Source organism: Kryptolebias marmoratus, linkage group LG6 (genome assembly GCF_001649575.2).
Source record: "Kryptolebias marmoratus isolate JLee-2015 linkage group LG6, ASM164957v2, whole genome shotgun sequence".
In the NCBI taxonomy this organism is placed as follows: Eukaryota; Metazoa; Chordata; class Actinopteri; order Cyprinodontiformes; family Rivulidae; genus Kryptolebias; species Kryptolebias marmoratus.
Genome location: NC_051435.1, coordinates 7318191 through 7346168, shown reverse-complemented (window position 1 = coordinate 7346168; position 27978 = coordinate 7318191). Strand labels below are relative to the sequence as shown.

Here is a 27978-nt window from a genome sequence, read left to right as displayed (position 1 = left end):
CGCGCCGCCTCACCCAGACTGCTTTATGTCTGGCAGCAGAGACCATGCGCGGTCGCCATATTACGGAGCAACCCCTCCTCTCCGGTCCGGTCACAACAGCCGAGCAGCAGGCTTTCTACTGAACGACGCTACCGCCTGGGAGAGGACCAGTGATACAGCAAAACCAAGAGGCGAGGACTCGGTGGAATGGACTTGAGCCTTAGCTCTTCGCCGTGAGAGTGACCGTAGCGCTCTCGGAACGCCGCGGACCAGCTGAAGGTTGTCTAATTTCGATCAACTTTGAGTCAATTCAGCAGTTATAAACCTCCTCACTGTTGACTGTGATGGAGACTGGCAGCTAGCTCCGCGCTTGACAAGCTAGCAGTTTAACATAACAGGCGACTTCCCGAGCAGCTGCTCCTCTTTCGCCGCGCGCGCGTGTGTGTATGTGTGTGTGTTTGTGTGTGTGGATTTGAGCGAAAGAGCTACATTGTGTCGTTTCCAAAACACTCGGGAGTACTGTTGTGTTTAACCCCGGCTCAGACGGACAGTTAGCCGGCGGACTGCATCAGCTGACGCTAGCTCGATTAGCTGCTGAGCGAGCGGCCACCTAGCTTCCGTTGGCTTGCTAACTGACACAGGGAAATCGCGCACGAGAGGCTGCTAACATCGCACCAACTTCGCTTGGAAACACCCCTCCATCACCCCAGGCTTGTTTGTTTGTTTATTTATTTTAACTGGGTTGTTTGTAAACCTTAGTTTTGGCAAAACGGCGCCTTTAACGAACTGCAATCTTACTGCCTACTGTCGGAGACCAACTACCGCCCGGATCCCCTCGAAATGCACCATCCGGACCCCGCAGGAGACTCTGGCGGTGTTAGGAAGATGGCGCACCCGGCCGTCTTTCACAGAAGGGGCAGCAACACGAGCAGCGGGAGCGGCCCCACACTGTCAACACCGGCGAACCCGGTGGTCAACAACAGCCACGACGATTACCAGCCCTCCCTGTTGATTCAGCCTCCACCTCCTGCTGGTTCATCCTCCCCGGGTCCCCATCATCCTCCCCCGCCGCCCCACAGCCTGAATCTTCAGCCGGCACAGGGAGCTCAGATCAAAAAGAAAAGTGGCTTCCAGATTACCAGTGTGACCCCGGCGCAGGTGTCTGTTAGCACCAATAACAGTATTGCAGAGGACACGGAAAGCTATGACGACTTGGACGAGTCCCACACCGAGGATCTGTCGTCTTCTGAAATCCTGGACGTGTCCCTCTCCCGGGCTAACGACGCAGTTGGAGCGGAGAGAAGCTCTTCGGAGGAGACACTGAATAACTTCCATGAGGTGGAGACCCCTGGAGCCGTCTCCCCAAACCAGCCTTCACACCCCCACAACTTGAGCCAGACGCAGAAACACGGTGGGGCCATTGTGAACGGGACTGTGCACCACCCTCACCACCCTAACCATGCCCAGAGCTTCCCGCTGTCCTCTGGGCCTGGCAGCGTCCCATCTTCCCTTGCTTCTGGAGCTTTACCGTCTCACACCCAGAAAATGCCTTCTAATGTGGGGGGCCATCAAGAGAATGTTTCCCATGCCGCCCCTTCAAGTATTGTTTCTCAGCCTATGGGAGTTGTGACCCCAGGATCTGTCCCTGGAATGCACAGCTCTGCGACAGGCAACACAGTTAGCATAGTTAATCCCCAGACCAGCAGTGTTAGTAATGTGAATATGTTGAGCTCTGCCAATGTGCCTGTCAGGGGGGGAACCAGCACAAGTGCTAGCAGTAGCAGCGGTGGCTTTCCTCCCAACGTGATCAGCAGCAGCGGAGGGGCTGGTGGTGGCGGAGCTGTTCCAGCTGGAGGTAACCATCTGCCCGCTGCTAATGTCAACATGATCCAGCAGCAGCATCAGCAAAGCAGCAGCTCCATGACTGCTATGACTACCGCTGCTGCAGTTGTCAGTGCCTCCGGAGGCGTGGGAGTCCCCAGCGGGATTCAGGGAAGAGTTGGATCAGCTGCGCCGCAGCCTGTGAGTGTTCCTGCGACAGGTGTGGCTCCGGCCCCTGTATCATCTGCTCCTGCTGTGGCTACTACCGGCTCTCGCTTCAGGGTAGTGAAGCTGGACTCCAGCTCTGAGCCCTTTAAGAAGGGCAGATGGACATGCGCCGAGTTTTATGACAAGGAGGCGCCAGCCCCTGCTCCTGGCACATCTACGTCTGACACGCTGTCCTTCAGTGTACGTCAGTTTGTCCCAGAGAGCGCCGCTGGAGCCTCAGAGAAGGAAAGCACAAGTAGTAGTTCTGTGAGTAGTACAATGAGCCATTACATTGAGATCATGGGCAGTGGAGAGGCTGGTGGATCCCCAGTACCACAGCATGCCCAGGATTACGCCTCCCCTCCTCAGGGCTATCAAGGAATCATTCCCAGTGGCTTAAATATGGGAGCATCTCAACCACAATCTCACATGCAAACCCAGAAGACAACCGGAGCCCCCCCAGCTCCTACAAACATCCATCAGCCTGCACTCATGACCTCTATTGGCCTCCCCACCTCTGCCGTGCCCCAGCAGCAGCTAACCTACGCCCAGGCAGTTGCTAATCAACCTCCAGCCGCCTCGCAGGGCTTAGTGGGTGTTCAGCAGCAGAAATTAGGCTACCCCAGCCTTCCACAGCAGTCAGCTGCTTCCCCTTCAGCACCCACAGTATCAGTGAGGCCACCTGAGTACACCCAGCCTCAGCAAGCTGTCCCCCAAGCTGCTGCCTCTCAACCCCTTCCCACCCAAGCCATCGCTGCTCTGCCTGGACAGGCTAATGGAGCTACTCAAATGATGGGAGGTCCTCAGCAATCACAGGGGCTCCTTCACACACAGCCACCCTCTGGTTTGCCTTCTCACGTTGGTGTAGCGGGCCTTGGTCACATGGACAGTCAGCAGCAGAAGCCACAGTCTCTCCCAACGCAAATTCAAAACCCAAGCTTGAACAGCCAGCTCCCTGCCGCGGCTCATCAGAGCCAAGCGGCTGCACCAAGTGTGCCTCCTTCCAACCTTCAGAACGACCATCAGACCCAGCCCCAAGCCCACGGTGTTGGCACTACTGCTCGGATGCCCCAACAAGGCGTTCCTCATAGCCAGCCTTCCTCTGTGAGCTTGACCCAGGACCACAGCAGTACCCAGGCCCTGTCTCATGCTGCCCAGGCCAGCGCCCTGTACGCCAGTTTGCCCAGCTTCACCACCACACAGCTGCAGGATGCCCAGCGCCTGCTCCTCCAGCATCAGTCTGCTTTGTTGGGGCTGCCCAAGGTTTCCGGTGGGGAGGCTGGATCCAATACTGGCCAGGGTCAAGAAACTGAGGGCAATACCACCACCGCCAGTGCCTTAACTGCACCAGCTGGTCTCAAGACTGTAGATGGCGAGGAGGATGGGTAAGACACCTTGACTTCATTTTCTTCACTGTTTTATTTGTGTGTTTTGTCTGTCATCAATTCTTCTGGCTCCAGTGAAGAATATAATAATAATTTTGACAGGCACTCTTTGTTACTTGTCATAATACAGTATAGTATTCTGAATAATTTTAAAGCTGACTGATGTAACTGGCTGCTGCAGCAGATGTGAGAGAATAAAGGAGGTAGTCATTCTTGATAACCAGGTGACAGTGGCTGAGCTGCTACGTCCTGTCTGTCTTCTGTCAGCGGGACACGGTGCAGGATTCGGCTGGACGTGACGTTCCCTGCCTTTATCAAGTGGCTGCAGTGATTCTACATTTTCCTCGCCTCCTGCGAGATTGCTTAAAATCCCAGCTGTCGGCCTTACAGGGCACAATTTGTGCTGGCTGGACAGTTTGTCTTACGCTCTCTCTCTCTCGGCGCGTTGTTAAAACTCAGGAAGCACAGAGACAGTTGTGTGATTATTTGATCAGTGGTAGATTAGTGGAGGTAGCTACACATCTAATAGAATTTAACTGGAGTGAAAAAAAATGCACTCTGCCTTTAGATGATCTCACGAGGAGGAGGTGCTGGGTTGATGGACATGAAAACTAAAGTGTGTAACTTTTATTTTAAGGTCTTATTGATCGTTAGAAGGCCTGACTCTTTTTTTTTTTTTTTTTTTTTTCCTGGTGAACAAAGTGAAAATCCTGTGGAATGTACCGCCAGTAAGTTTTAAGAGCTAATGTCTGAGGTCAGACAGGAATTTTAATCACCTTCAATCAGAAGGAAATTACTTATAATTCTCTCCTGTTAACAATCTTAAGCCCTTTTTTCCCCCCTAAAAACTTTTTACTTAGCCTGTAAGCCTTTAGAGTGTTCTGAATATCTTCAATCTAAATCACCAGATGGGAAAAGAAAGTGTATTATTAGGCTGATGGCTGCTGATGTTGAACAGGTCAGGTAGATGCAGCTTCTGTTGTCTCATAATGCATAAATCTGTGTGGATTAAGGTGGATTATTTCCTTTGATTAGCTGAATTTGTGTTAAACCAAAGGCTTTTTTTAACAAACAGGATTCTGCTGGCTCTGTATTATGATCACAAGTCAATTTGGTTCTGTTTCCAGGCTGTTTTTTTTTCTTTGTGTAGCGGTAGTTAACGAGGCTTCTACAAAAGGCAGCATCACCTTCCTGATTTCTCTGCAGAAATCTAATCTGCACATTCGCATCAGCTGATCAAAACGCAAACGGTCCGAGCACAGTCAGGTTTTTCCAAATCAGTCCTTTTGCCTTCTGATTTCACTCTTCACTAATTGGCTTTATCGTTGACGTCAGTCTGCTTTCTGGTGACAACGTCTCGCTGTTATTCTGAAAATCATCCACTGATTGTAATGTGAAAAAACACCAACCTGCTGCAATGTCACACATTGTTTAACAATGATTATAGCTATATTAGTATGATAAAACGTATTAAAACGTTAATTTATAGTACTTAAATTTGAATTCACAAAAAATAAACAGGGACTGACAGAACACAAAGGAATGTGTTGACAGTCATTTTTTTTATTATCAGTATCAGATTTTTAAACTAATTAGTAATCAGATTTTTTATTTATAACATTTGTTTACAGCAATGTTTGGGCTCAGTTTTAACATTGAACACAAGAGTCAGAAGGCTGCATTAAAATAGTGATTTTTATGTATTTTTAAACCCATTGAAGGGGACTTTATGGACATAATTCAGCATGAGCAGCCTGTTTAATAACATTGTAGGCCGTTCTTTACATAAACATGTGTTCATTGAGGGAGCAACAGTTTAAGTGAAATAAGGTCAATAAAGTTGTCTTCACTTAAACTACATTATGGCACCATATTGATTTATTTATAATTCTAAAGTAATTGAGATTGCGCAGATTATTACTCCTATTCTGCTCTTTGTAAAGTGCTGTTGAGAGCCTGACAAGCTGATGTTCATTAATTAGCTGAATTATTAGAGCCTGCGCTAAGCTATATATTTCTCCTGCCAACATGCTAACCCTTGTAGCTTGTTTCAAAACAGCAATAACTTAAATGGAGAGATTTATCTGTTGCTCCTCTGGTAGACGAGCCATGCCTGATCGTGTTGTCCACTGGATAAATCGTACAACCACCTGATGGCGTCTTTGGTTAACGAGCGTAAACATTTAGAGCGGTGGTGGCCAACCTGAGGGATGGTCATCGAGGGCTACTTTACCTGATTGAATCAATGGATGATTAACAGTCTTCTGTAGAACATGTAGAGGTAATTTAACCGTTGAATCAGGTGTGCTGGAGCAGGGAAACGAGTAAAACATGCAGGATGGTAGCCCTCGAGGATCAGGTTTGGCCACCCCTGGTTGACAGGAAATCCCTGCTGAATGACAGCACAGAGCAACAGCTGCAGAAACAGAGGGGGAAATAAAATAAATAAATACGCCCTGTCTCTATTATCTTGTTTTAAGGGATGGAAAACTGTAAAAGTTTTAACACCATGACTTTTTAACTCTGTGGTAAACCTTGAAACTATCAACCAGCCTGTGCAAGGAAAGCTTCTACATGTTACTGTCTGTTATCAATGTCGTAAAAGTTATTTGTATATTTTCAAATCCCTGATGTGTTAATGATGTTTATAGTGGAAGTTCTGCCACAAGACAGAATTTAAAATTAGCTTACTTCCAGCTGATTATTTTAGACCGGCGTCTATTCTTTGAGTGGTTTGTGTCAGAGGTGCTAATTGAATTCAACAATAGTGTTAAAACTTCTCTGGGGTTGCCTATAATTGGCAGATGTTGCTATATTAACCATTGTTTACGAGGCTCCAAACCAGAACACAGTGATTGATGTGAGGGAGGTCAGGCGGGTGTTGAAGCATTTTTTGAGTTTCAGAATTCATAACAATGACTTTAAAGGTGTGAAAATGGTGACCGAAGGATTTGGCGAACCAAAAATAATGTCTCTGTGTTTTTGTCTGAATGTTGAAATGTTAACATTTTATGACTGGTGCCATTTTGTTGTCCATTATTCAAGTGTAGTATCATAGTTCTCATTGACTCATCAGTGCTGAACTCCACACTGTTTTTGGTAACGATGTAGTGAAGAGGTTTAAAGTCACCTTTATGAAAGGATTGTAACCTGCTGGGACAAACCCGCTTCTCTCGTCCTTGTTCTGTCCACTAAGGATGAATATACAAGCTGTTCTGGACATGGGTCATATCAGGAGTTCAGTTCTTGTGACAACATATTTTCAGGCTTTAGTGTGTTCGATGTCTGTTCTCATTAACCCTCTGAGGTCTATCTGTATAACAACAGGGTCTCTGTAAAGTGTCTTTTCATGGGTTTGTTTCGCCGCGTGAGCGCGTCTTTGTACTAAAAAAAAGATGTCAGGTGTGTATTTGCTCTGTAAGTGCTGACAGAACATTAAAGGGATGAGTTCACGATGGGTTGGCAGACATATTGCAGCTGATTGTCTCCTGGAGTTTATTTGACTACAATTTTAAAGGTTTAATAGCCCGAGCAGAGTACATCGGATGATTTAACAACTTAATTTCCAAGTTATACCTATGTGCTGTCGACTTTATGCAACAATGTGTCATTTATACGTGCTCTGGGTTCGTTATTTGAAATTTTGAAGCTTGATTTAAAGATTTTTAAAAGCAGCAGAGTTGGCCATATGCTAGCTTTTTTTTGGTTAAATTTAGTTTTCATTATTTACAATTGGAGGATGTTAAATAAGATCTGGTGTTACAGCCATTTTCTTACTATATTTAGATGAGATATTTTAGACCTAAATAACATTGACAGGGTCACATTTGTATTTTTAAAAAGTAAACTGCTGATGCTCGTTGAAGGAAAATGCAAACCTTTGTCGAGTCTGCAGCTTTGTCTTTGCCTTCAAAATGATATTTGTCGTATGAAAAGCTCCGACGTGTAGTTGCTGTGGCTCGTACTGCAGAGGTGCAGTTTGACATCTATTCACTTTTAAGTATTATTTAGCATTTCTAAATCTTTCCATTGCAAAGATGAAACCAGTCTCAGGGACAACAAGCATAAATAACTGGTACAAGTTCAGGACTGAATTATTTATAAGCTTCAGTACGAACAGTGCTGTAGTACTGTTTGTGTGGTATTTAATTGTTTGAAACATAGCTGAGATTTCCAAATTAATCTGATGACAATTTTACCTTTTTCTTAGCTTCTTTCAGTCATTTAACACATGCAGCATGGAAATGAAAGATTATTTTGTTCTCTGAGATCCACTGATTTCATGCAGTCTGTAAATATCAGCTGTTTTTCCTGCAGGGATGCATTATACTCGTACCATATCCAATGGTTTCTCAGCTCGGATAATAAAGTCCTGCATTGTGTTTACTTCCTTTGCTTCCAGTCGTGGCGAAGGAGGCAAAATGTTGACTCACTTGTTTCAATTTTGGGAACCTAAGAGCCAAAAGCAAAGAGTAAAAAGCAAGTAAAGGTGCAGTGTTGTGAGATTTCAGAAATACAGCAGTGAATCCGAGGCATGTTTGTGTCTATAATCCGATGGGCTGAAACTCACCTGTTTTCACTCATCTCTTCTAAATGCTAAATAAGAAAAAGAAACAGCCTTTTGAACAGCGGGAGTCAGGCATCCCAGTCTCCATTGTTGATGGAGAATGACAGAACGGAACAGCAGAAATGTCACAGGTCTGTCGCTGCATTTATTGTTAAACATTCCTCCTGTTTGAGGATGAAAGTTTTCCACAAATTGGATTTTTAACTATATCTGACTTTAACGTGCCTGCTAACTGGTAGTGAGTTAAACGAAGATGATGCTGATAATGTTATCCATTATTTAACTTTATATTTTTTATACCGGAGCATTTCTCTGCACTTCTGTACTCCTAACAAACATTAGGCTGCAGTGGGATCCGTAAACAAGCCAAGGTTCTGTGCTGATATTTATAGATGGAGGCTTTCCAGTAGCAATGGCTCGCATAATGGCTTCGTTTTTTATGATCAGGTAAAAGTGTAGTTAGAAAACAATCTGTCTATACGAAGTCAGTATGAGAAAAGGTGGTACTCCTTCAGTTAAAGACCAGAGATTTCAGACCAGTTTGAGTTTAGTTTCAAATCTTTTGAGTGGTTTAATTTAAATGTGTTTTAATATTTGTATCAATAACTCCTGCTCACCTTAAAATGTTGACTCTTTGCTTAAAGAACAGTGGTTCTAACATAAAAACATTCGAAGCATTGTGTCTGAGTGATGTGGTGTTTCTTTGGTTATGGAAAAAAAGATTTTCTGGTGGAAAATGCCTCTTTCGCCAAACCAGCATTTTGCCAAAACAGAGGTTTGTTTTAAAATGAATGAGCAGGTCGCACAGTTTACAAATGCAGAGCTATTGTTGGGGTGAACGCTGCCTAGCAGTGCACAAGGGTGTGTTTGGATGTGTGAAAGCTCAGGGGAATGTGGTCTGGCTGGCGGTGTGATGACTATCTTTGCTGCTGGCTGTTATGAATGCAATCTCCACCCCCCCTCCTCTCTCCTGGCATTGCAGGGAGCTGGTGTGATCGGGGTCTGTTGCTCATTGTGTGGAGATCAACAAGATCCCCAAAATTCCCAACACACAAGAGGAAGTGATCTAAGCTGACCCAGTTCAGCTTAGTCAGGTCGACTGGTTCTGGTTTAGTCTGTGAAGGACGTAACACCCCGGGACAGATGGAACCAGGCTGAGAGTGGTGAAAAATGCTCTCATTGTCTCTCTTTGCTTCATTCGTGTCTTCTCTGTGGAAAGATTTATACTGAAACCTCTGGAAACTTGGTGTCCAGATGTTGCTGATTTATTATCACCCCAAAGGCGAAGGAGTAGAGATAATGGGTTGTGTATGTAATCAGTTACCTGTACCTTTAGCAAAATATGTCATGAACTGCCAAACTCAGGAAGTTGTCATCAGATGTACAAATACAACAGATTACCCTTTTGGACCAACTTGGTTACCACAGCTAATAGACCTTAGCAAAAATAAAAATGGCTTATATGTGCACACTTGACAAAGTCCATCCATTTATTTTCTTTACTTCGAGAGGCATCATGAACAGGTCGTCAGTCCACCTGGACATTATCATTTACACGTTGTTTTAATAAGAAATGATCTGACATTAGAATATTAGGCCATGAAAGGTTATATGTTGCTTCTTCAAACATAAACAGCGATTGTTTTCGTTTGGCTGTAGACCTTTCCCCCATTTTTTTTTTAACCCCGCAGACCGAGCCAGAGAGCACCAGAACACAGCAGTGCAGCAACACGCTGCTTCATGAATAGCAGAGATTTTTTATAGTTTTTATTTTTTGTATGTGGGTGTTATAGAGGTTAATACAACAACTATTCGGTGTCCACGTCTCTGTAATTTACTTCATGTTTTTGTTGCTCTGGTGTTGTGAGCCTTTTTGTGTGCTTTGTGCAGAAGCGTCATTGATTTTGTTTGTGTCCTCCCCCTTCTTTGCTGATTGCTTCGTTTTCCATCAATAAACAGGATTGTTTCACTTAAGGGTGCTGTGGGAAAACTAATGGCCTGTAATGGACAATAATGGATTATGTTTAGTGTCCCTTTCATCTTTGAGAAAATTGCCCTCCGAAACCTAAACACACTCGTACACACCAACACGCACATCGCCTCAAAAAAGTCTAACCTTGATAAGGATCCGTCCATGCTGTGATTTTTGGCTCTTTTTGTAGCCGAACATCACAAACAGGCACATTTCTTTAGTTCTGCTGTTGTTTTATGGGGTGAGGGATTTTTATCTCTTTGGTCATCGCTATTTAATTAAATCTAATCGCTGCTTTGGGGTTATATTCCTGACCACTTGCTGCATTCCCAGGCGGTTGTAGATCATGTTGTTGTGCTGGATAGCTGTAACTAAAGTTTTGTGCTCCTGTCTCATAGGGGGGGAAAGAAAACTTCCCGGTGGAATAATGAAACAAGTTTCTTTAAAAGAAAGGGGCGTGCTCTTTTAAAAGGAACTGATCCTGGAAGATGTTGAACCACAGAATGATTCAGAGCATTAATGCTTTTTTTTATTCACATTCAAACACAGAACAAGGTTAAAATGGTTGTATTATTTTACTGGAAGACAAATGTTTATCTCTTTTTTGTAAGAAGCTAAACGTGGAATTGTTTGAAATATATTTTAATAGTTGTTTCCATAAATTGTGTATATTTAACATCTGCAAACATCATATTTGATCATCAACTGAGAAATGAGCAAAATTAGTAAAAAGGATAAATTTCTGTATTGTTGTGTTACATAGATTTATAGTTGGTATAGCTGTTGTTTTTCTTTCAGGGTTAAAGAAGAATTTAACATTTTGCAGTCTCCTAAAGCTCTCATCTGTGACGTGCAACTTGCCTGGGAGATTTCTGACGTTTTGAAATGGCTCAATCTTCAGCCGCACTTTAATAAAATTTTTAGTTCTTTAGGTTTTAGTGGTCTGCTGCTGTCATCCCCCTAAACATGCAGGCAATGTGCTGATTCATGGCCAGCATTCCTGTGGCCAGAACACTGTCCAGTCAGGAGAACGTTACACACAGAACACAGAACCCAGTGAATGACTTTGCTACGAGCGTAAGGAATCCTGACTGTCCTTTTGTTTCATTTATTCCTTTTTCTGTTGTTGACTTTGGCTCGTTTGTTGACATTTTGTCCCCAGTTGTGTGTTGTGTATAAGCAGAGCAAAGTCACCTGCTAATAAGGGTTATTTATATTTAATATTTACTTAAAAATAAAAACGGAAATGATAGTCAGGAAGGTTTTACTCACAAATGTTGAAAGCAGAGGAGAGATTTTACCTTCCACTGAAGGCCTGGACAAAAAGAGTTGGGTTGCTTTTCCAGAGTGTTTATAAATATGTTCATTTATATTAATGAAGTCCTTCAACTCTCTGCTTGGTTGTAACAACGTCTAGTTTTGGTAAATTTATATCCACTCGTTTTGAAGGTTAAATCTACTTCATTATGTTCAGACTGAATGTTGAAGGTTGTTGGAAGGAAGTTAAATTTACTTCTGGTTCTTTGAAGCACAGCAAACACATCACTCTTCATTCTGCATCCTGTACCTAAACGGCCTTACTGCTGCTTCTTCTGCTCCACAGCTCTCTGCAGGAACTGAAAGTAGATTTTCCAGCCACGGTGATCCCTTTGCTTCAGAAGTTTTAAGCCTAGGGATCAGAATGTTATGACCACCTTTGAAACTTTTCAGCTCCGAGCCAAACATGGCTGGTAGATTTCCCCCTGTCAGCTGCTGTTGACACTGTCACAGCAGTTTAATGAAAACCACAGCCCGCGCCTTCGTCAGCTCTGTAAACGGTGCTGTACCGCCTCCTGCTGGTTGGGAAGATGCAACCTGCCTACATGCATAATTCCCTTAGTTTACGGTTTGTGTGTTTGTGATGCCATCCTGCTGGGAGGGGAAATTATCCAGTTAAATCCACATTTTTTTATGGTCATTTGGTTACAAAGCATCATTTGTTGGCAGTTTGGCAAACTAAAACTTTAGCTGTTTTACTTCCTGTGCAGTATTAAGTGGCTTTGTGCTCTTTTATGTCTTCCTGTATTTAAAATAGTTTTGTGGGTTGTAGGTTTTTGTGGATTAGTCATGTGAGAGTCATTCAGGCCACAGAGCAGCTGCAGACATCTTAAGCACATAACTGGTGATGTGATTTGTTGCAGAGCTACAGAGGTGAACGTTTTGGTATGAAACAAAATCTCAAGCTGCTCTACAGCGTCGTTGCAGGAAACAAATGAAAAAGAGCTTAAACAGAAACTTAACAGACATGTTTTACACGTTTTACAAATCTCAAACTGAACTGGAAGAGTCACCAGAAGGAAGTTGAGAGGAAAATCAGCGAGAGCTCATTAGAGCAGCTGCAAGGTCTCTGGTGTGCTGTAATTCCTCTAAATGCATTTTGGGACTTATCATGACTCAAAATCCTCTTTAAAGTTCGGTCAGGGCAATTAGTGGGGCCATTTTACTCCTCTAAAGAGCTTAAAATAAATTGGTTGTTAGTTGAGCAACCATGCACACTTTTTTTCTGTCTGAGTTGCAATATTAGGTGAGATGACAGGTAACAAGGTGATTTTATCATATGTTAAAAGAGACGGATTATCATTTCTTCACATCAGAACTTAGCCCATTATGTTGCCAACATGTGCACATGCTCGCTTATGTAAAGAAATGATCCTTTCAGTAATTATAGTGTGTTCAATGCTCTGTATGACAGCTGTAGTGACATTTAACAAGCAGTTTTGACCACAGAGTGGTCTGAAGTTTCAGGTTAAACCTCTGAGTCTCTGTACTGTGAGTTCATTTTATACAGACTGAACAAAGATCAGTATTAATTACTGGTTTAGAAGCAGTATGTCTAATTCCAAAGTAAAAGAAGCCTAATTAACAACATGCTTCGAGTCCTTCTAGTGACTGAAATTAAAGCTACACGACTGAATGAAACTTCTCGACCTTAGAGAGAAGTTTTAGTTTTATATATTAAAATATAAGTAAATCTACTGTATCTAAACTTTGCACAAAACTCTAATTTTAATAAACTTTTCCCCCTCTACACTCTATATATGAGTGTAAAGGGGTGACTGTATAAAAGTGAGCTGACATGTAAACATGTAGCTCTGACTGGCTTGATGTTAACATTCAGTTTATGACCAGTCGAGCCACTCGGCCCGTTAGTATTTTATATATTGGTCCTAATGCTTCGTTTAGTGATAGTTTCAGCCATGAGGTGGCAGTGTAGACCAGCTCATGTGTCTGAAGCCTTTTGGTCAAATAGTTTCAAAGATATGGGTTTAGACTGTGACGTTACAGATCTATGTAGGTTTTTCAGGACATTAGTGAAATTTGAAGTCCTACATCAGCATGTTATTTCACTGACTGTGTGACTGAGCCAGATGTGGTTATTGTGGTCTGTTAAATGTCTTTTATCATTTATGTAACCAGGGTCATTTCAAAGGGAAGTTCTCAGGAGTGTCCATCCCTCTGTCTGTTAGAAAGATTACCTAAAAACTAATGAAGAGATTTTTCAGTAAATGTTGGAGTTGTCACAAAATAACAAGTGATTACATCTTGGTGGTGGTCCGGATCCTCCAGTTTTTTAGAGACCCTATGGCCTTGGTGAATATTTCTCTTTTCAGAGTCTTCTGGTTTTGTTTGTTTTAGCTTGAAGAAAATAAAATCCTGACTAGACATTAAATGCCTAAGATTGTTTGAACAATATATAGAGTTAGGTCTGGAAAAGTATGGGTTAATTATTCATTTTACTTTATGCAAGTTACAAAAGTAAGTCTTCCTCAGGAGCAACAGAGAGGTGGTGCAGTGAAATGAAGTTCTGATTGTGACCAGAAGATGGTGTTGGTGTTTTTTTTTCAGTTCAGCTCTTTGGGTTTCTGGTCTACGCACTGTCCTCTCGACGCAGAAATCTACAAGCTGTAGTTGGCATTCAGCTGAACAATCCAAGACTCCCTACCAACATCTTTATTGGTAGAAGGGGACTGATGGACTATATGCCAGTTACTATAAAATAAGGCAGTCTAATAATATGCATGTTCAATATCTTCTAATAAGACTTTTGCATCATTCTGGGAACATGTAGCTGTAGAGACAAGCAGCCATATTTGCGAGGTCTGTTTCCTCCGACTGTGAAAGCCTGAAGTAAACAACTGTCTGTCATCGTTTGGTTTTAAGCTGTACCCATGATAGACCAGCTTTCGTCAGAGATTTAGACCTGGTGGCGTTGAGCCGTTTCTAATCCACTCGCAGCTCTTTCCTCTTGTCTTCACTTGTAATCGGATACAAGTGAAAGCAGGACACTGGGCCAGGCTGGGTAACTTATTGTTTCCACAAATCGATTTGATGAACTTCCTTTGACCTCAAACGACCGACGTAACGACGAGGAACACTATAAATCTTTTAGCTCTGAAGCGGTTGATGTATGCCCCCCCCATCCCCCAAACTTCAACTGATTGTAATTTATGAAGCATTTTATGATGATGTCGTACTGTCGACCAAACCTTCTGACATTTTAGGAGTACTGCTGTTTAATTATCATAAGTGCACAACTCTGCAGATGTTCAAAAATAAATATACTCTCAGCATCAACAAAATAATTTTGTTGTTTCGTGGAGAATTGCTGGAAATCCACTATAAAGTACTTTTTTAGATCTTCAACACAAATTTAGATCCTTTTTTTTAACAAGACATCACTGTGAGACACTAAAAACTGAGAGCTGCTGACTCATATTTTGGCAGTTTGTGTCTTTCTGTCAATAAGTGTAATATCTTTCACTGAAAACAGTTTGTGACATGTTATTTCATTAATACAAACACCACTGAACTCGTCAGCAAGAAAAATAAGTTTTCCACGATAGGTGTGAGGTGACAACGGATGAATTGTGTGGTGCTGAAGTCAGCGCTGTGATACAACGGTTTCAAGATTATTACAAAATCTTCTAAATTAACATTTCTTAACTTCAACAGAAAGCTTGCTTTAAATTAAAACTAGATAAATTAACAGCAAAATGAAGGTAGAGTAATTGTCCAAGACTGATTGTATTGACGTGTCATTAAGACGTGGCCCTCGAACGTCTCCCCCGAGGCCCTTTTCCTCTCGTCTTTTAGTGCTGCCGTTAGCATTACTCCTGTTCTGTGCTGCCTGGACTGGTATGCTGTGTGTTCTTTGGCAACTAATCCTTTTAATACCAGGTTTCACCCCACATTATTCAAACCTGATACTCACACACCCTTCACAGGTTATGTAACGTCTGCATCCGTGCGTGTTGGGAGATATTCTGAAAAAAAAAGAAGGCTTTTTGATCCCCGGCCCTGCCACCTGTCCTTGGATAAGACGGTGAACCCTATTACCCCTTAATAAGTCCAGCTGTGTGTAAGAATAAAGTAATTGTTGCATGTACTGAGTGTAAATATGTGAGTGTGTGAATAAGAACTGGATTGTAAACTTTTTTTAGAGCTGAGAAGAGGTTAAAGGAATGATCAATAGTAATCGTAAAAAATAAAACTGGTCCAAATCTGCCTGTTTTCATTTCAAGTGTACCTCAGTAGATTAAATCATAAAAGTGTGTGCAGCTGCCGAGGTGGGGACAAACCAAGCTGAAGTGAGCAATAAAAATAATGTGCTCAGCCTAGAATACAGTTTTGCGAGCCGTGTACATGAAAATTAGCCGTGATTTTCAAAATCCGGCTGCGGAAAATGCATCTGGTCGCTTGTTTGCAAACTCAGAGTTCAGTGAGACTGCAGCTGAAAATTTAGCATTTTCTCTCAATACTGAGTCAGGTTTGTGTCGCCTACAGCCCAGTGAGGTACCACCTTCTGCAGTATAGTATTTGAGTCATGTTTGTGGTTGTTTTTTTGTTTCTCCTCAGTCCGAGGCTCACTGAAGCTCACTGTACTCATGCCAAGGTGAAGGATCAAGGCCATTGTTTCTAGCAGACTTTCCCTTCTTCCTCCTTTCCCCTGTCTGTGTGAGTTTAGCTCAGTATGAGGACTTGCTGCTGTCAGCCCAAATTGCTCCCCTCTCTCCCATGTATGGAGGCCAAAATGGCCACTCATCATTCCTCCCTGCCTCTCTGACTGACTCACCGAGTAGCTCTCTGTCATTCTCCATAGTCAGGGTGTGACTATGGAAAAACCTCTGCCAGGGCTTACTGGTAAAGTCTCTGCACACTTTCTACTATCAAACTACAGCTCAGGCAAAAGCCTTTACAATTCAACAATTCAATAGGGCTTTTTTTCCTATCACTGGGACATACCAGGCCCCTTTTGTAAAAATTTAGAGTCTGCATTTCCGCCCAAAGCACTGCAGGACGGACGTCTTCCTCTAAGGCATAAAGCTGACCTACATACAGCACTTTTGCCGTTACTTGAATGAAATCTAATTAATGTAGAGTAAAAGGTTTGGTCAGGAGCTTTGGAGAGCACAGATGAAATGAAGCAACCATGGAACGTCAATCACTGTACTGGATTTTTTTATCTGACAGTGGTTTTGGTGAGTTTCCTTAAACCTGAATCAGGATGAGTTTTGTGGTTGAGCAGAAGCCCAACGGAGGGCCGAACTCAGAGCCGAAAGCTAAAATATCTTTTTGCGTCTTCCTGGGTGAAGTGATGAAATTCTCACATTCACTTTCATTGTTGTGGCTTTTCAAAGCTAGGCCATTTTGTTTTTGGGTTGCATTTTGTGTCTCTACAGGATGTGTCTGATTTCCACTGAACTAGCAGGTTTGAATGTAACCAGAGTTTAAATGGCTGCTGTTTCAGCTTCTGAGCCTTTAGCTCCTGGTGGTAAAGCAAAGCATAATGCTGCAGCTCTGTCACCCATTTATCCCTCTTTGTTTTGGAACTGGTTTGAGTGGGACCTTAACTTTCAATTTTATGTTGATCTGGAAAGCGAGGATGAGTAATACCCCAGGACACAGTGTCTGCAGGCTTCTGTGTTACAGCAGATAAGTTTTCTGAAATCATAGTTTGCTGTAGTTTTTCCTTTCTTCATTTAAAGTAGAAGTAACTGATGTATTCAGTTACAACAAATATCATTTATTTTCTCATTGAGAAATCTTAGAAGAACTACATTTACTGTCACCTGGCATCCCTCATAAGAGATTATGTACTTGGACAAACAATAACTTCAATATGTTGGTGACGTTTGCTCTGATCACTTTGATTATTGCCTGCCAGCAAAAGGCAAAGGCAGGCGGTGTGTTTGGTTTTGTTACCTCTTTTGGACTCGAGGACTGGTAGTCCTTCTGGGTACCAAAGCCCAATCCTAATAAGTTAGAATGTCATTTTAATCTTGTTTACTGGCGTTGTGGCTGGTTAGTACTTTAAGAAGGCCGTAATGGATGACCTTTCCCAGAAGCCGTGCCACTGGTTCACCCCAGCGCACCAAGTCTGTTGGGACAAGTGAAATCCCCGGGATCGAGCTCGTCTTTTACCAGCTGTTTCTTGGCCGTCCATCTCTAAGCCAGCAGAGGCCCCCGTGAGTGCATGTTGTGCTTTCTGTTTGCTGAGGCATTAAGGCACGATAGAGCTGCCTTTCAATGAGACGTGACAAGATTAAACCCTGAAGCGCAAGGTCTCATGTCTCGTCACTCAGACGGCCGACACACAAAGTCACAGGGCTGCAGGAAAAATCCACTTGACCAACAAACTGAAGGGTTGGCATTGATTTTGTGAAACATAAAATAAATGAGGTGATTCAGACTATGACAACCTTAAACTATCATCTCATAAATTTGGACAGTGTAGCATGTTTCTCACCCAGTGCCATGGAGGCATTGAGTCCTTTGTAATATTTAACAAAGGAAAGAAGGAAAGGGTTGTACTGTCAGTGATGTTGAGCTTTTTTTAAATATTATTATTGAATAGTTGCAGATTATCTCAGTTTGCTGAGTGCAGAGGCCTTGCTGTGTAAGAGCGGGGAAATCACTGAGCCACATGCTAATCTTAGTTGATGGTTTATGTAACTGCTTGTACCACATGATCACACGTCACCACCCCGCAGCAACTGTCTGTATTCAGTGATGCGCTCGCCAGCCTGCACATGCAAACACAAACGGTTTACACGGAGGAAAGATGAAGGGCAGACACACGCGCGATCGCTGGAAGGCTCAACGTGCAGCTTCGCTCTCTTAACGCGCCCGTCTCCGTGGCCCAGATCCCATCTCTAAACGTAAGGAGGAGCAGGAGCTGTTAGAAAAAAACCCCAAACAAAGAAGGTCGTTACACAGCGCAGCGTTACTCCGGAGTCTCTATGTTCCAGCTGAGAGCCGCGTCAATGAGGGTGCAGGGGATACGTCTGCGAGGCCACGACGAGATGGCTCTGAAGCTTTTGTTCTGGGAGCTGGAGCAGCATCTCAAAAGGTAAAACAGAGAGAGAATCCCCAGGAAGTCTTCACTGTAGCACAACTGCACACAAACACTGTCCCCTCTGTTTAGCACTGCAGGCTGCTGTGGTGGTATTAACACTCAGGAACACGGGACCTCTTTTGCTTTTAACTTACTTTAACTTGCAACTAAACTGAGATGGATTCATGTTTAGAAAAATGGACAAATTGATACCAAGGATGGGATAAAGATGTTCACTCACTGTGAGCTCCTGAGGATAAATAAGATTTTTTTTCACTGCATGTTTATGGGTATATTTTTGTCCATGTGTTATTGACATATTTTGCCACTTGTCTTTACTGTATTTATTTGAAATGGTCTAATTACAGTCAGTTCCTTCCTAATATAATACAATACTTTCAGATACAGTACGATATGAAAAGCAATGAAGGGAACATAGGACATATGAAATGTTATAAACTGCATGAAAACTCTTACTTTTAGTTGAATCCTAAGCTGGTTTAATGTCGTTAAAATAGTCGTCACTGAGAATTCCTGTTGGATAATCATGTCAGCACTCACTGATGTTGCTACAGTTCGGGTCTTTTCCTTTGTGCTGCTTCACTGGGTCCCTGGGCCGGTTCTGATTTACAGCAGAGCTGTTTTTTGCCTGCAGCACGACCTGTAAATTCACACAGGGTCAAAACTCGGCCATTTTAGCTTCTGAAAGTTTTATAGGTCAACTTCACCTGGTCGAAACATGCTGGGAATACAAATGAATTGAAGGGATTTTTCAAGACAGAAAACAGCCAATCAATAAACCCATCTTGTTCTTTATATGAACTCATGATTATATTTTAGGATCTGAATCAGCACTTTAAAATTCCTGTAACACTCAAATATTATTTTTCTCAGACTGCACATGGCTGGTACGACTTCTGTCACCATCTCCCTGATGTCCCTTCTTGTAGTCGGTCTTTTTGACTTGATGCTTGCTCTTTTTAAAGCTTGTTAAACTCGCTGCTGTACAAACAGCTTAATGTAGAAAAGACTATAAAACTGGTGTCTCAGACAGTTTAGGAGCAACACCCTTTTTCTTTTACTCCGGTACATTTCGTTCTAATGTTGTACTAAAACAGTTAGGGAATTGTTTAGGAGCCAGGTTGTCTCGTTGTTGTTAAAGTTTCTTTCTGACAACAGCATTGTGTTATTTCTTAATTTTTTATTTTTTGGACAAGCTGGCCGTGTGAAGTAAACTTACAGACCCCACTGGGTCCTGGTGAGCTTATTTGTGCACCTCCATCTTTGAAAGCGTCACGAGGGTTTGATTCTCAGAGCTTCAGCTGAACGGGCTATTTGGGTGTGGATAAGAAGCTAAAACCCCTTCCAGTCAAAGAGAAAACTGAAAGAGCTAAAAGAGGCTTAGAGCATCTTTTTTAGGCCCTTGGCTTCTTGGTACAGTAAGTACTCAGGTGTTTGACTGGAATCAAACGTGATTACAGACCATCTTTGAACCTCTGTTTATAGTGTTTTAGCTAAAAGAAGAATTGTGCTGTTGATAAATACATTTGAGAGTGATGTTTTAATCTACCGAAAATGTTCCCCTTCCAATGTGAGCAAACTGAACAAACATAACTTCTAAACCTTTACCAGTACAGCTTTCCATTCCCACACTTGGTGTTTCATGACTCACGTTGGGGTCGTGGTAGATGTTACAGCTCCTTGTTTGACTTTTTCTTTAGCTTTTACTCCCTTTTTTTGCAAAGGAGGGGGGGTTGTGAGATATTTAGTTGTAGATCAGCTCTTTTTATTTCCTATCTTTTCAAAAAACACAGAAGGTTGTGGTTTTAAGACTGGTGTTAGGTGCATTTTATCCTCACTCTGACCTTTTGATAATCCAGTAAATGCGTTGCTGTTTTGTACATCTGCTGATTTAATTTGGACAACTTTGTGTCTTTTTGGTCAGAAACCTCTTAGATGCTGCTTGAATGCTTTATTTAACGTTTCTGACGTATTGTTTACCTCTGTCCCATTTTTGTTACATTTAAGAACTTCTTTAGTACGAAATGCACAAGAAACTGCTTTGTATTTCTTTAGATATTGTTTTATTTTAAACTAGAATTATTACACAGGTGGTATTTTTAGCACATATGTTCTTTCCTCAACCTGCTTACCATTTATTTAGTAAATACCATTTGGATTGTTGACCACACTCTCTGTTGTGGCATCTGTTGTGTCTTTATGTTAACGGTTTAGACAGTTTTCTCACAATATCAATAATTCGTAGATGAGTCAGTATCTTCCCCTGATTGCTGTTTATCTGATGTTAGAGCTGACACCAGTAGTACTCAGTACTTTTAAGTACTTTAAGGACTGGACCTGCTTTATCTTCACTGCAGCGTGTGAATACGATTGTTTAAATGTCGAAAGTGAACACAAGTAATTTGAAGGGTTTTCCATGCGCAGGAATATGAGAGGGTGAGAGCAGGAAGGGTTTTGTGTGTGGGTGGGTGAACATGTTATTTAGTGGACGTCTGAGATGAAAACTTGAGTAGAGTTGTTAAAAGTAGGTCACTAAAATACATCATCTATAAGCTTGTTTGAATGCACCTTTTAGTCGTTTTGACCTTAATGACCTCCTCTGTCTGAAAGGAGAAACACTTGTAGTAAAATATCACAGGTCTGTTTGAATCTGGGTTGGAACTTGTGCTGTACTGTACCTGACCACACGGGGGCGATATGTGCCCATACAAAACAGCACCTAAAACGCTGATAGATACAGAAATACAATCATTATATATAAAAATGTCTCTGCTTGATAGTGTTGGCAGTTCTGAACCCTGCCATCCTTTGGCTGCACGCTTTTATTATTTATATTATAAAATAAATAAATGGACATAAATAGCTTCAGATGCTTCCTTCAGGCAGAAGGTTGAGCTCGTCAAGACTCAGACATCTTTTCCCTTCTGCTGCAGGACTCGTCAGTAGATCACTTACTCCTTTTTCACTCCTTTGCAACTTAAACTATGACTATTTGTGAACTAATATGTGTTAAATAAAAATAAGTCCATAAGAACAACATCAAACTACCATATGATTCTTCTGATCGACCTTTAAATTTAAGTTTTCTAACAGAAAACTACTTCAGAAATAATTTATTTTATTTTATTTGAAACTGACCACATTTCTTTACAAGCTGCCGTAGCGCCTGGAAATTCCTTCGTTTAATGTTTGGTATCATTGTGAAGATTTGTAAAGAGAATTTGAAAAGGATGAATTGATACTTAAGAATCCCTCATTGACTCGTTTTACCTTGTTTATATTTTTCTTTTTTTTTTTAATTTGGCAACAAATAAAGTAATTTTTGGAGTTTATCTGGAAGAGTAAAGCTGAGTTTGTGTCACCTAAAGACTTTAACACCTAGTATTTGGTGCTGAAAGGATGGAAAGCAGCATTATCTTTCAGATAAAACGCCTGTTATCAGTTTCCATGGCAACGCCGGGTAATTCGTCTCGTTGCAGCAATCCTTTCCATTCCCGAGCCCCCCGGTGGGCGGGGCTTCCCCCCTCCCTTCCTTTCCTGCTTCCGGCCACCTTTCCTCCTCCTCCTTCGCGAAGCACGCAGCGCGGGCGTCACCTGATCGGCAGGTGGGGGCGTTCCCGCATAAATTACCCGGGGCGGCCTCCGGCTCGACCAATCAGGAGGCGGCTCCTCGGGATAAATTATGCTGGGGGGACGGTGCGGGAGGGGGAGCCGCAGTCCTTTGTGTCCCGCTGAGATGGGCTGACCTTGGGTTGGATCCGAACCGCTGCGGCTGTCGTTTTTAAGCAGAGGCGGATGTGTCTCGCGGAGCCGGACTCGAGGCTGTTCGATGCTAGTCGCATTAATAAAAATAAATGTAAAACATGAACAGCATGAACACGTCGTCGTGCTACTCCGTGGCCATGGATTTAGGCGTCTGCCAGCTGAGAAATTTCTCCATCTCCTTCCTGTCGTCGCTGCTGAGCGCAGGGAGCTCACAAGTCAAGCTCGACAATAGGTAAAAATATATATAATATATATACCTGCAGCAATAGGAATAGTTTCACTGTGTTTTGTAGAAAATTCCAGACGCTTCCTGAGCCACATTCCTCTGAAGGAGGACCGGGTTCTCCCATCTTTCCTCCCTGCAGCACAGACCGCTCCTCCAAATGTATTTACTCCTCTTTTCTTCTCTCACAGCTCGTCGGGAGCCAGCGTGGTGGCCATAGACAACAAGATTGAACAGGCTATGGTGAGTTTAAATCCTTATTTTTTCATTTTTAACGAAAACAAAGAGAAAAGGAATGGTTTTACTCCCCGCACCTTTGCGGGATTATGTGTTCATTTGAACCGTTCGAAGCGAACTAACAAAGTGGACTCTGTAGGCTGTTTGTTTAATTACATTTTAATTAAAACTACCATCAAGTCTTATAAAAGTCGTAATTAGAATTAAGCACCCCGTTTTGTAAAACCAGAAACTAATTTTTGTTTTTTCGTTTCTCCATCTCCGTTGTCAGGACTGTTGCTAGGCAAACTGAAGCGTTCTAACGCCCCGTTAAATATATCTCGGCCTCCGATTGGCTGAGACTTTTAAAAGTAGGCGGAGCCAGTGACGTAGCACCCCTTTCTCCCTCAGGTTTTTCCATTTTATCATCAGATAATTGTTTTATTATCAGATTAAATTGGAGAAAGGGCCACATTTTTAATCTGTTTCTGCTCACGTCTCAATGTGCGTTTAGATTTTGATAAATAAACAAATATTTTATTACTTTACTGAATTGTTTTGATGCATTTCGAGCACTTTATTTAAACAAATCAAGCAGATTTACCTAATTTTTTTCTCCTACTATTTACAAAAACCGAACCTAATTATGAACCTTTTATAGTCTGTGAATTTTGTGCACGATGATTTAAATGAGCTCTGAGTGAATTTAATGTGCACCTCACCTGTTTGAGAAATAAACACCTGATGTGAGATGAAGCTCGGTATTCTGAGACACCTCCTGACCTGATTTAGAGGGCTGCCATAAGTTAGAAAACGATTATTTATGCAATTTGATCATCTGGAAACTTTAATGACTGTGGCCTATTTTACATAAATGATCACTAATTGATATATATATTCATGCCTAATAATAAGAAAAAACAGGCACTTAAATTTTGTATTTTTTTTCTTTTTAAATCGATTATATATATCTTTATTTAACCAAATATAACAATAATTGCTTAAATTAAGTGAGCACTCCTAGAAGAACTTACAGAACATCTTTCTGGCTAAAAACACCTTAAGCGGGGGCTCCAGTAGGCTTTCAGTGCTGCTGCATCTTCATTCTCCTCTCTGGTAACTGAATAAGAATACAGGCAGATGAATCGTTTCAAAGCCCTTACTGAAGACGGGCCTGTTGTATAAATATATTCTTAAATAAAACTACACTGCGACGTGTTTCTGCTACAGGAAGCTATGGTAACCTTGCTGGGACAAATGGCTCCACGCTGAACTCCTCTGCTGACTAGTGTCAACAAAAAGTGCGGTGCAAATAAAGTCAGATTTTACCCCCAGGACGCAGTAAAGAGTTAATTTTATGATTTAAAGATGTCAGAGTTTACGGATGGAGTCCTGTTTGTCGTCCCGCTCCTAACCCCCCCTGTCTCTGCCTGGTTTCAGGACTTGGTGAAGAGTCACCTGATGTATGCAGTACGAGAGGAGGTGGAGGTCCTGAAGGAGCAGATCAAGGAGCTGATCGAGCGAAACTCCCAGCTGGAGCAGGAGAACACGCTGCTGAAGACGCTGGCCAGCCCGGAGCAGATGGCCCAGTTTCAGGCCCAGGTTCAGACCGGCTCTCCGCCTGCGGCCCCGGCGGCCGCCCCAACGGGACCGCCCAACCCGGCCGCCCTCGCCCAGCCCGCCTCGCACAGCTCCGGCCCCTCGGCGTAGCCCGGTCCGCGCAGATAGACTGAACTCGTAGTTTTCAGAGCCGAACTTCGCCTTTTGCAGCTGGAGGCGACGCTGTCAAGACAAATATTTTGCACATATTTATCTCTGAAGGATGCAGACAGCTGTGCTCCTCGACACAGTGAAGGGTGACAATCGAAACGGGGCTTTGTTTTCAGAAAACCATCAAACATTTGCCAAATAACCATCAGTCATCAACAAGAATGTCTCACCAAGAAAAGTGAAAACAGCTTATCAACGACACAAATCTACTTAGCTAAAGAATTAAAACAAATCACTGTGCCTGTGTCTGGATTTTAAGTGATAAACTGAAGCAGCAGCAGGTGGAGGAAGGCGTTGGCTGTTACCTGTTTTGCCGAATGATGTAAATAAAAGCGGTTCTCCCCCGAGGCGTGGGGAGGAGTGACAGATGAAGAATGTGAGCACCTGTCGTCACGTCCGAGTCCCCATCTGGAATGGGGGGGTTTGGCGGGGAGGTTATTTTGACCATTTTTGGCAGCAGTGATGATGTTACTTAAAACTGTGGGTTGAACAAAAACATGGTTTCTTATGGAGATGATGAGAATCTATTTTCAGTATTTCACTTTGGAAGCTCATCCTTTGGCCCTTGACGAAGCTCATTGTTGCTGTTTTCTCCACCCTGCCGTGGCATGTTGTTTAAAGCTCCTCTGACAGGGTTGGAGCATTGGGCTAAAGCTGCAGTTTTTTTGTTGTTGTTGTTCTTTTTCCTCCTTCAAGGGCAAAAGATGATGTACATTTCTGTATAGTGTAAGTACGATGTAAAATAGGAGGAGGAGAGGAACAACAGATGCTATCTAGGTCACAGATTGATGCAGGCGAGTGGTCTTCGCTCCGTCGCTGTCATCCATCTTTAATGCTGTATTTTCAGGACTGTGGATCGGAAGGAGGTTAGGTTATTTAACTGACAACACACAAACCAACAACTGTTGTCCTGCTCCGTTACTTCAACATTAACTGTAAACACTTCTCACATCGCTCTTTCTTTATGAAGTATTGCACCTTTTTTTTCTTCTTTTTTTATTTGACAGTGAATAACTCTTGGGTCTGAAGGAAAAAAAAAAGCAAACTTAGGAAGGAAAAAAAAAAACCACACAAGCTCCGAAGATGTTTTTCTTTTAAATTCTGTGTATCAGTTGTATGCTCATGTTCTGTGCATGTTTCCTCAACAACCGGATGTGATGACATAAATACCTACAATTGCACTTGACAGCTGCACTTCACAACTTTCAATAAACGTGCTTAAGAAAGGAAAAAAAAACCAGCTGGTCGCCGTTTCTTTCCTGCAGCGTTGGGCAAACGTGAGCCGTTACTGAGCTGCATGTGTGCGCACACGATCACCAGAGTCATTACTCGACGCAGATCTGTGCTCGAGTGCGAGCGTTGGTTTGTTTCCTTCTAGGTTAAAGCCATAATATCTGTCAAAATGTGCGATTTCTCAGTGGCTTTAATTGAATTTCTCCATCATGTTTGGGGCTTAATTTAACTCGACCTCAGTAGATGCTCCTCAGCTTTATTTACAGCTGAATTCAGCCATTGGTTAAGGACATCCTCGTTGGTTCGGATCGTCTCGGCATCTCTCCTTCCGTCTCCTCTCGTACTCACAGCTTTTCATCGCCGTTTCTTTTCAGGAGAAAAAGAAGTTCGCCTTTTCCTCCTCCTTCAACCCTGCGTCTCTGACCCCATCGTTCTCACTCTGATGATGGGACTCCGTTTCCGTTGAGCGCCGAGGCCGTCCGAAGTCTCCTCGTTATTGTTGGAATGTAAACAAACGACTTTAATTATTGGCAACAAAGCATTAATCTACTGATTTCGCTCATTTATTATGCAGCAGACTTAGTCATGAAGATGCGTATTTAGTGGGTTTTTCTTAAATCACAGATGAGAAACACGCATAACATTTTGACAGCTCTTATGGCTTTAAATGATCTGATTCCTCCACCTGCTGAAGAGTCACTTTATTTGAACAAACCTAATTATCATTTCTGATGTTTGTCTTTTACCAAAATGTCTCGAGCACCACTGGGCTAATCACCGGACGTCTACAACTGATTAAATCCTGGAGCCAACCCAAGTCAAGATGGCCGCCACAGCCAGCTGACCTTAGAAAACACAAAACTGGCTATAAGCCAGTTTTAACAAATACTGAGCTGAAGTTTGGTGTGGTAGTAGCTGAGCATCTGTGCCTAAAACTTTGGCATTAAAACTGAATGTCAATAGTGTCTGCAAAATATCTCGTAAACCAAGATGGCCGCCACAGCTAATCAGTCTAAGAGTAACTGAATATAAAAAACAATAAGTAACAGCTTGAAGCATTTAAAGCCAGAGAGTGGGATTTGTAGATAAAGAAATTAAAGACAATTTGGTGAATCTAAACTGAGAAGCATGGCAGTGGAAGTATAATGATTTGGGAATCAGCTGTTTTGTTCACAACTTGATGTCTTAATCTGACAAAACTGGGCTTTATATACAAATATAAACATTTTAGTGTGAGGGCAATCGTGCTAAGTCAGGTATTTCAAAATAAAACCCCAAATATTTGGAATAATTATTCCTGTTCGCACTCATTTCCAGTCAAACTGGGCTTGAAGAGGTAAGTGGTGAGTTTCTAACACTGGAAAAGGTTCACAGCTGGTCGGCAAAGAGCTGACTGTACTTCAGTGCTAAGCTGGGATAAGAGCAATAATTCTAATAAACAGTCGAGTTGTGCTAAAAACAAGCAGTAACGAGAACACGACGGTGAGGCTGTGGACAGTGGGAATTAAAAGTGGGCGCTTGCTGTTTGCTCAACATTTATTTGAAAAAACATTCTTCTCCTCGCACTACACAGACAAATATGGCAGCTCACACACACAAACACACACACACAGAGGTGCCGAGCAGATAGCAGGCCGTGGCTTCAGACTGTTCGTAGAAAAGCTGCCGGTCCTGCAGACTGCGACGCTGTAAACGCTGATGGAGGGCAGGGATTGGTCCGGGGGCGAGGGTGGGGGCGTGGTTAGTAGGCGCAGGGTAGGCAGGCTCAGTGAGGGCGGGGCGGGGGTCCAGAGGCTCCCCCCTGGGTCACATCCCCATACGGATGCTCTGGATGATCTGAAATATAGCTGAGAGGAGAAGAAACAACACGGGTCAAAACCTCTGAACGAGAACTGAAGCATAACGAGCCGGAGCTCCTCCTTAACCTGCGCCCTAACCAGGGTCCACCTACTAACCTAGTTAACCAAGTTAACCCATGCGGCTAACCTAACCTGGTCTGGAGCAGGTTAGGTTGGGTCCCAATGGACTCAACCTTCATCTGTTTTACTGCAAACTATTTTCAGAGCAGAATAAAAGTTCAAACTTTCCGTCTGAACTAAAAGCAGAGCCTGAAGAAAAAAAACTAAAACTAGCCAAAGGACAGCTAAAGCTATCAAAAATCCAGCTAAAAGCTAAAAGTAGCTAAAGAGGACGAAACAGAGTGAAGCTGCTGTACAGATCTTTATGTTTTTCTGTGAGTAAAATATTTGTAAATAAAGTTAAAGATTTTAAAAAAATAAGAGTTACAAAAAACCTAAAGTCACAGAACCGTCTCCTGAATGTTTTGACGCGATAAAAAAAAAGTGAATGCTGGAGCAGGAAAACGTGTGGACCTGAGTTGTCAGGGTTAGTTGGGGCCTTTTGGCCCTCGGCTAGGGTTAGGGTCTCCTCAGGGTTTAAGGGGTT

The 27978-nt window shown here is 42.7% G+C and overlaps 2 protein-coding genes across 4 annotated transcripts in view; one reads left to right on the top strand and one right to left on the bottom strand.

The window, feature by feature from the left end:
- Positions 1 to 25526, top strand: tsc22d1 (TSC22 domain family, member 1). 3 transcript variants are annotated; one of them, XM_017423852.3, is made up of 3 exons: positions 1 to 3392; positions 22506 to 22557; positions 23971 to 25526. In XM_017423852.3, exons 1-3 carry the CDS (start codon positions 820 to 822, stop codon positions 24238 to 24240), a joined length of 2895 nt encoding a protein of 964 aa, XP_017279341.1. In that variant the 5' UTR covers positions 1 to 819; the 3' UTR covers positions 24241 to 25526. The 3 variants fall into 3 exon arrangements, with proteins under 3 accessions (XP_017279341.1, XP_017279343.1, XP_017279342.1); XM_017423854.3 differs by lacking the exon at positions 1 to 3392 and adding an exon at positions 14657 to 18320; XM_017423853.3 differs by lacking the exon at positions 1 to 3392 and adding an exon at positions 18351 to 22323.
- A 1529-nt stretch (positions 25527 to 27055) lies between these two features.
- serp2 (stress-associated endoplasmic reticulum protein family member 2) overlaps positions 27056 to 27978 on the bottom strand; it is a 6692-nt gene continuing 5769 nt past the window's right edge. Inside the window, exon 4 of the mRNA XM_017423842.3 lies at positions 27056 to 27380. Within this exon, the coding sequence (XP_017279331.1) occupies positions 27340 to 27380 (41 nt within the window). The 3' untranslated portion in view covers positions 27056 to 27339. The remainder of the gene's footprint in view (positions 27381 to 27978) is intronic.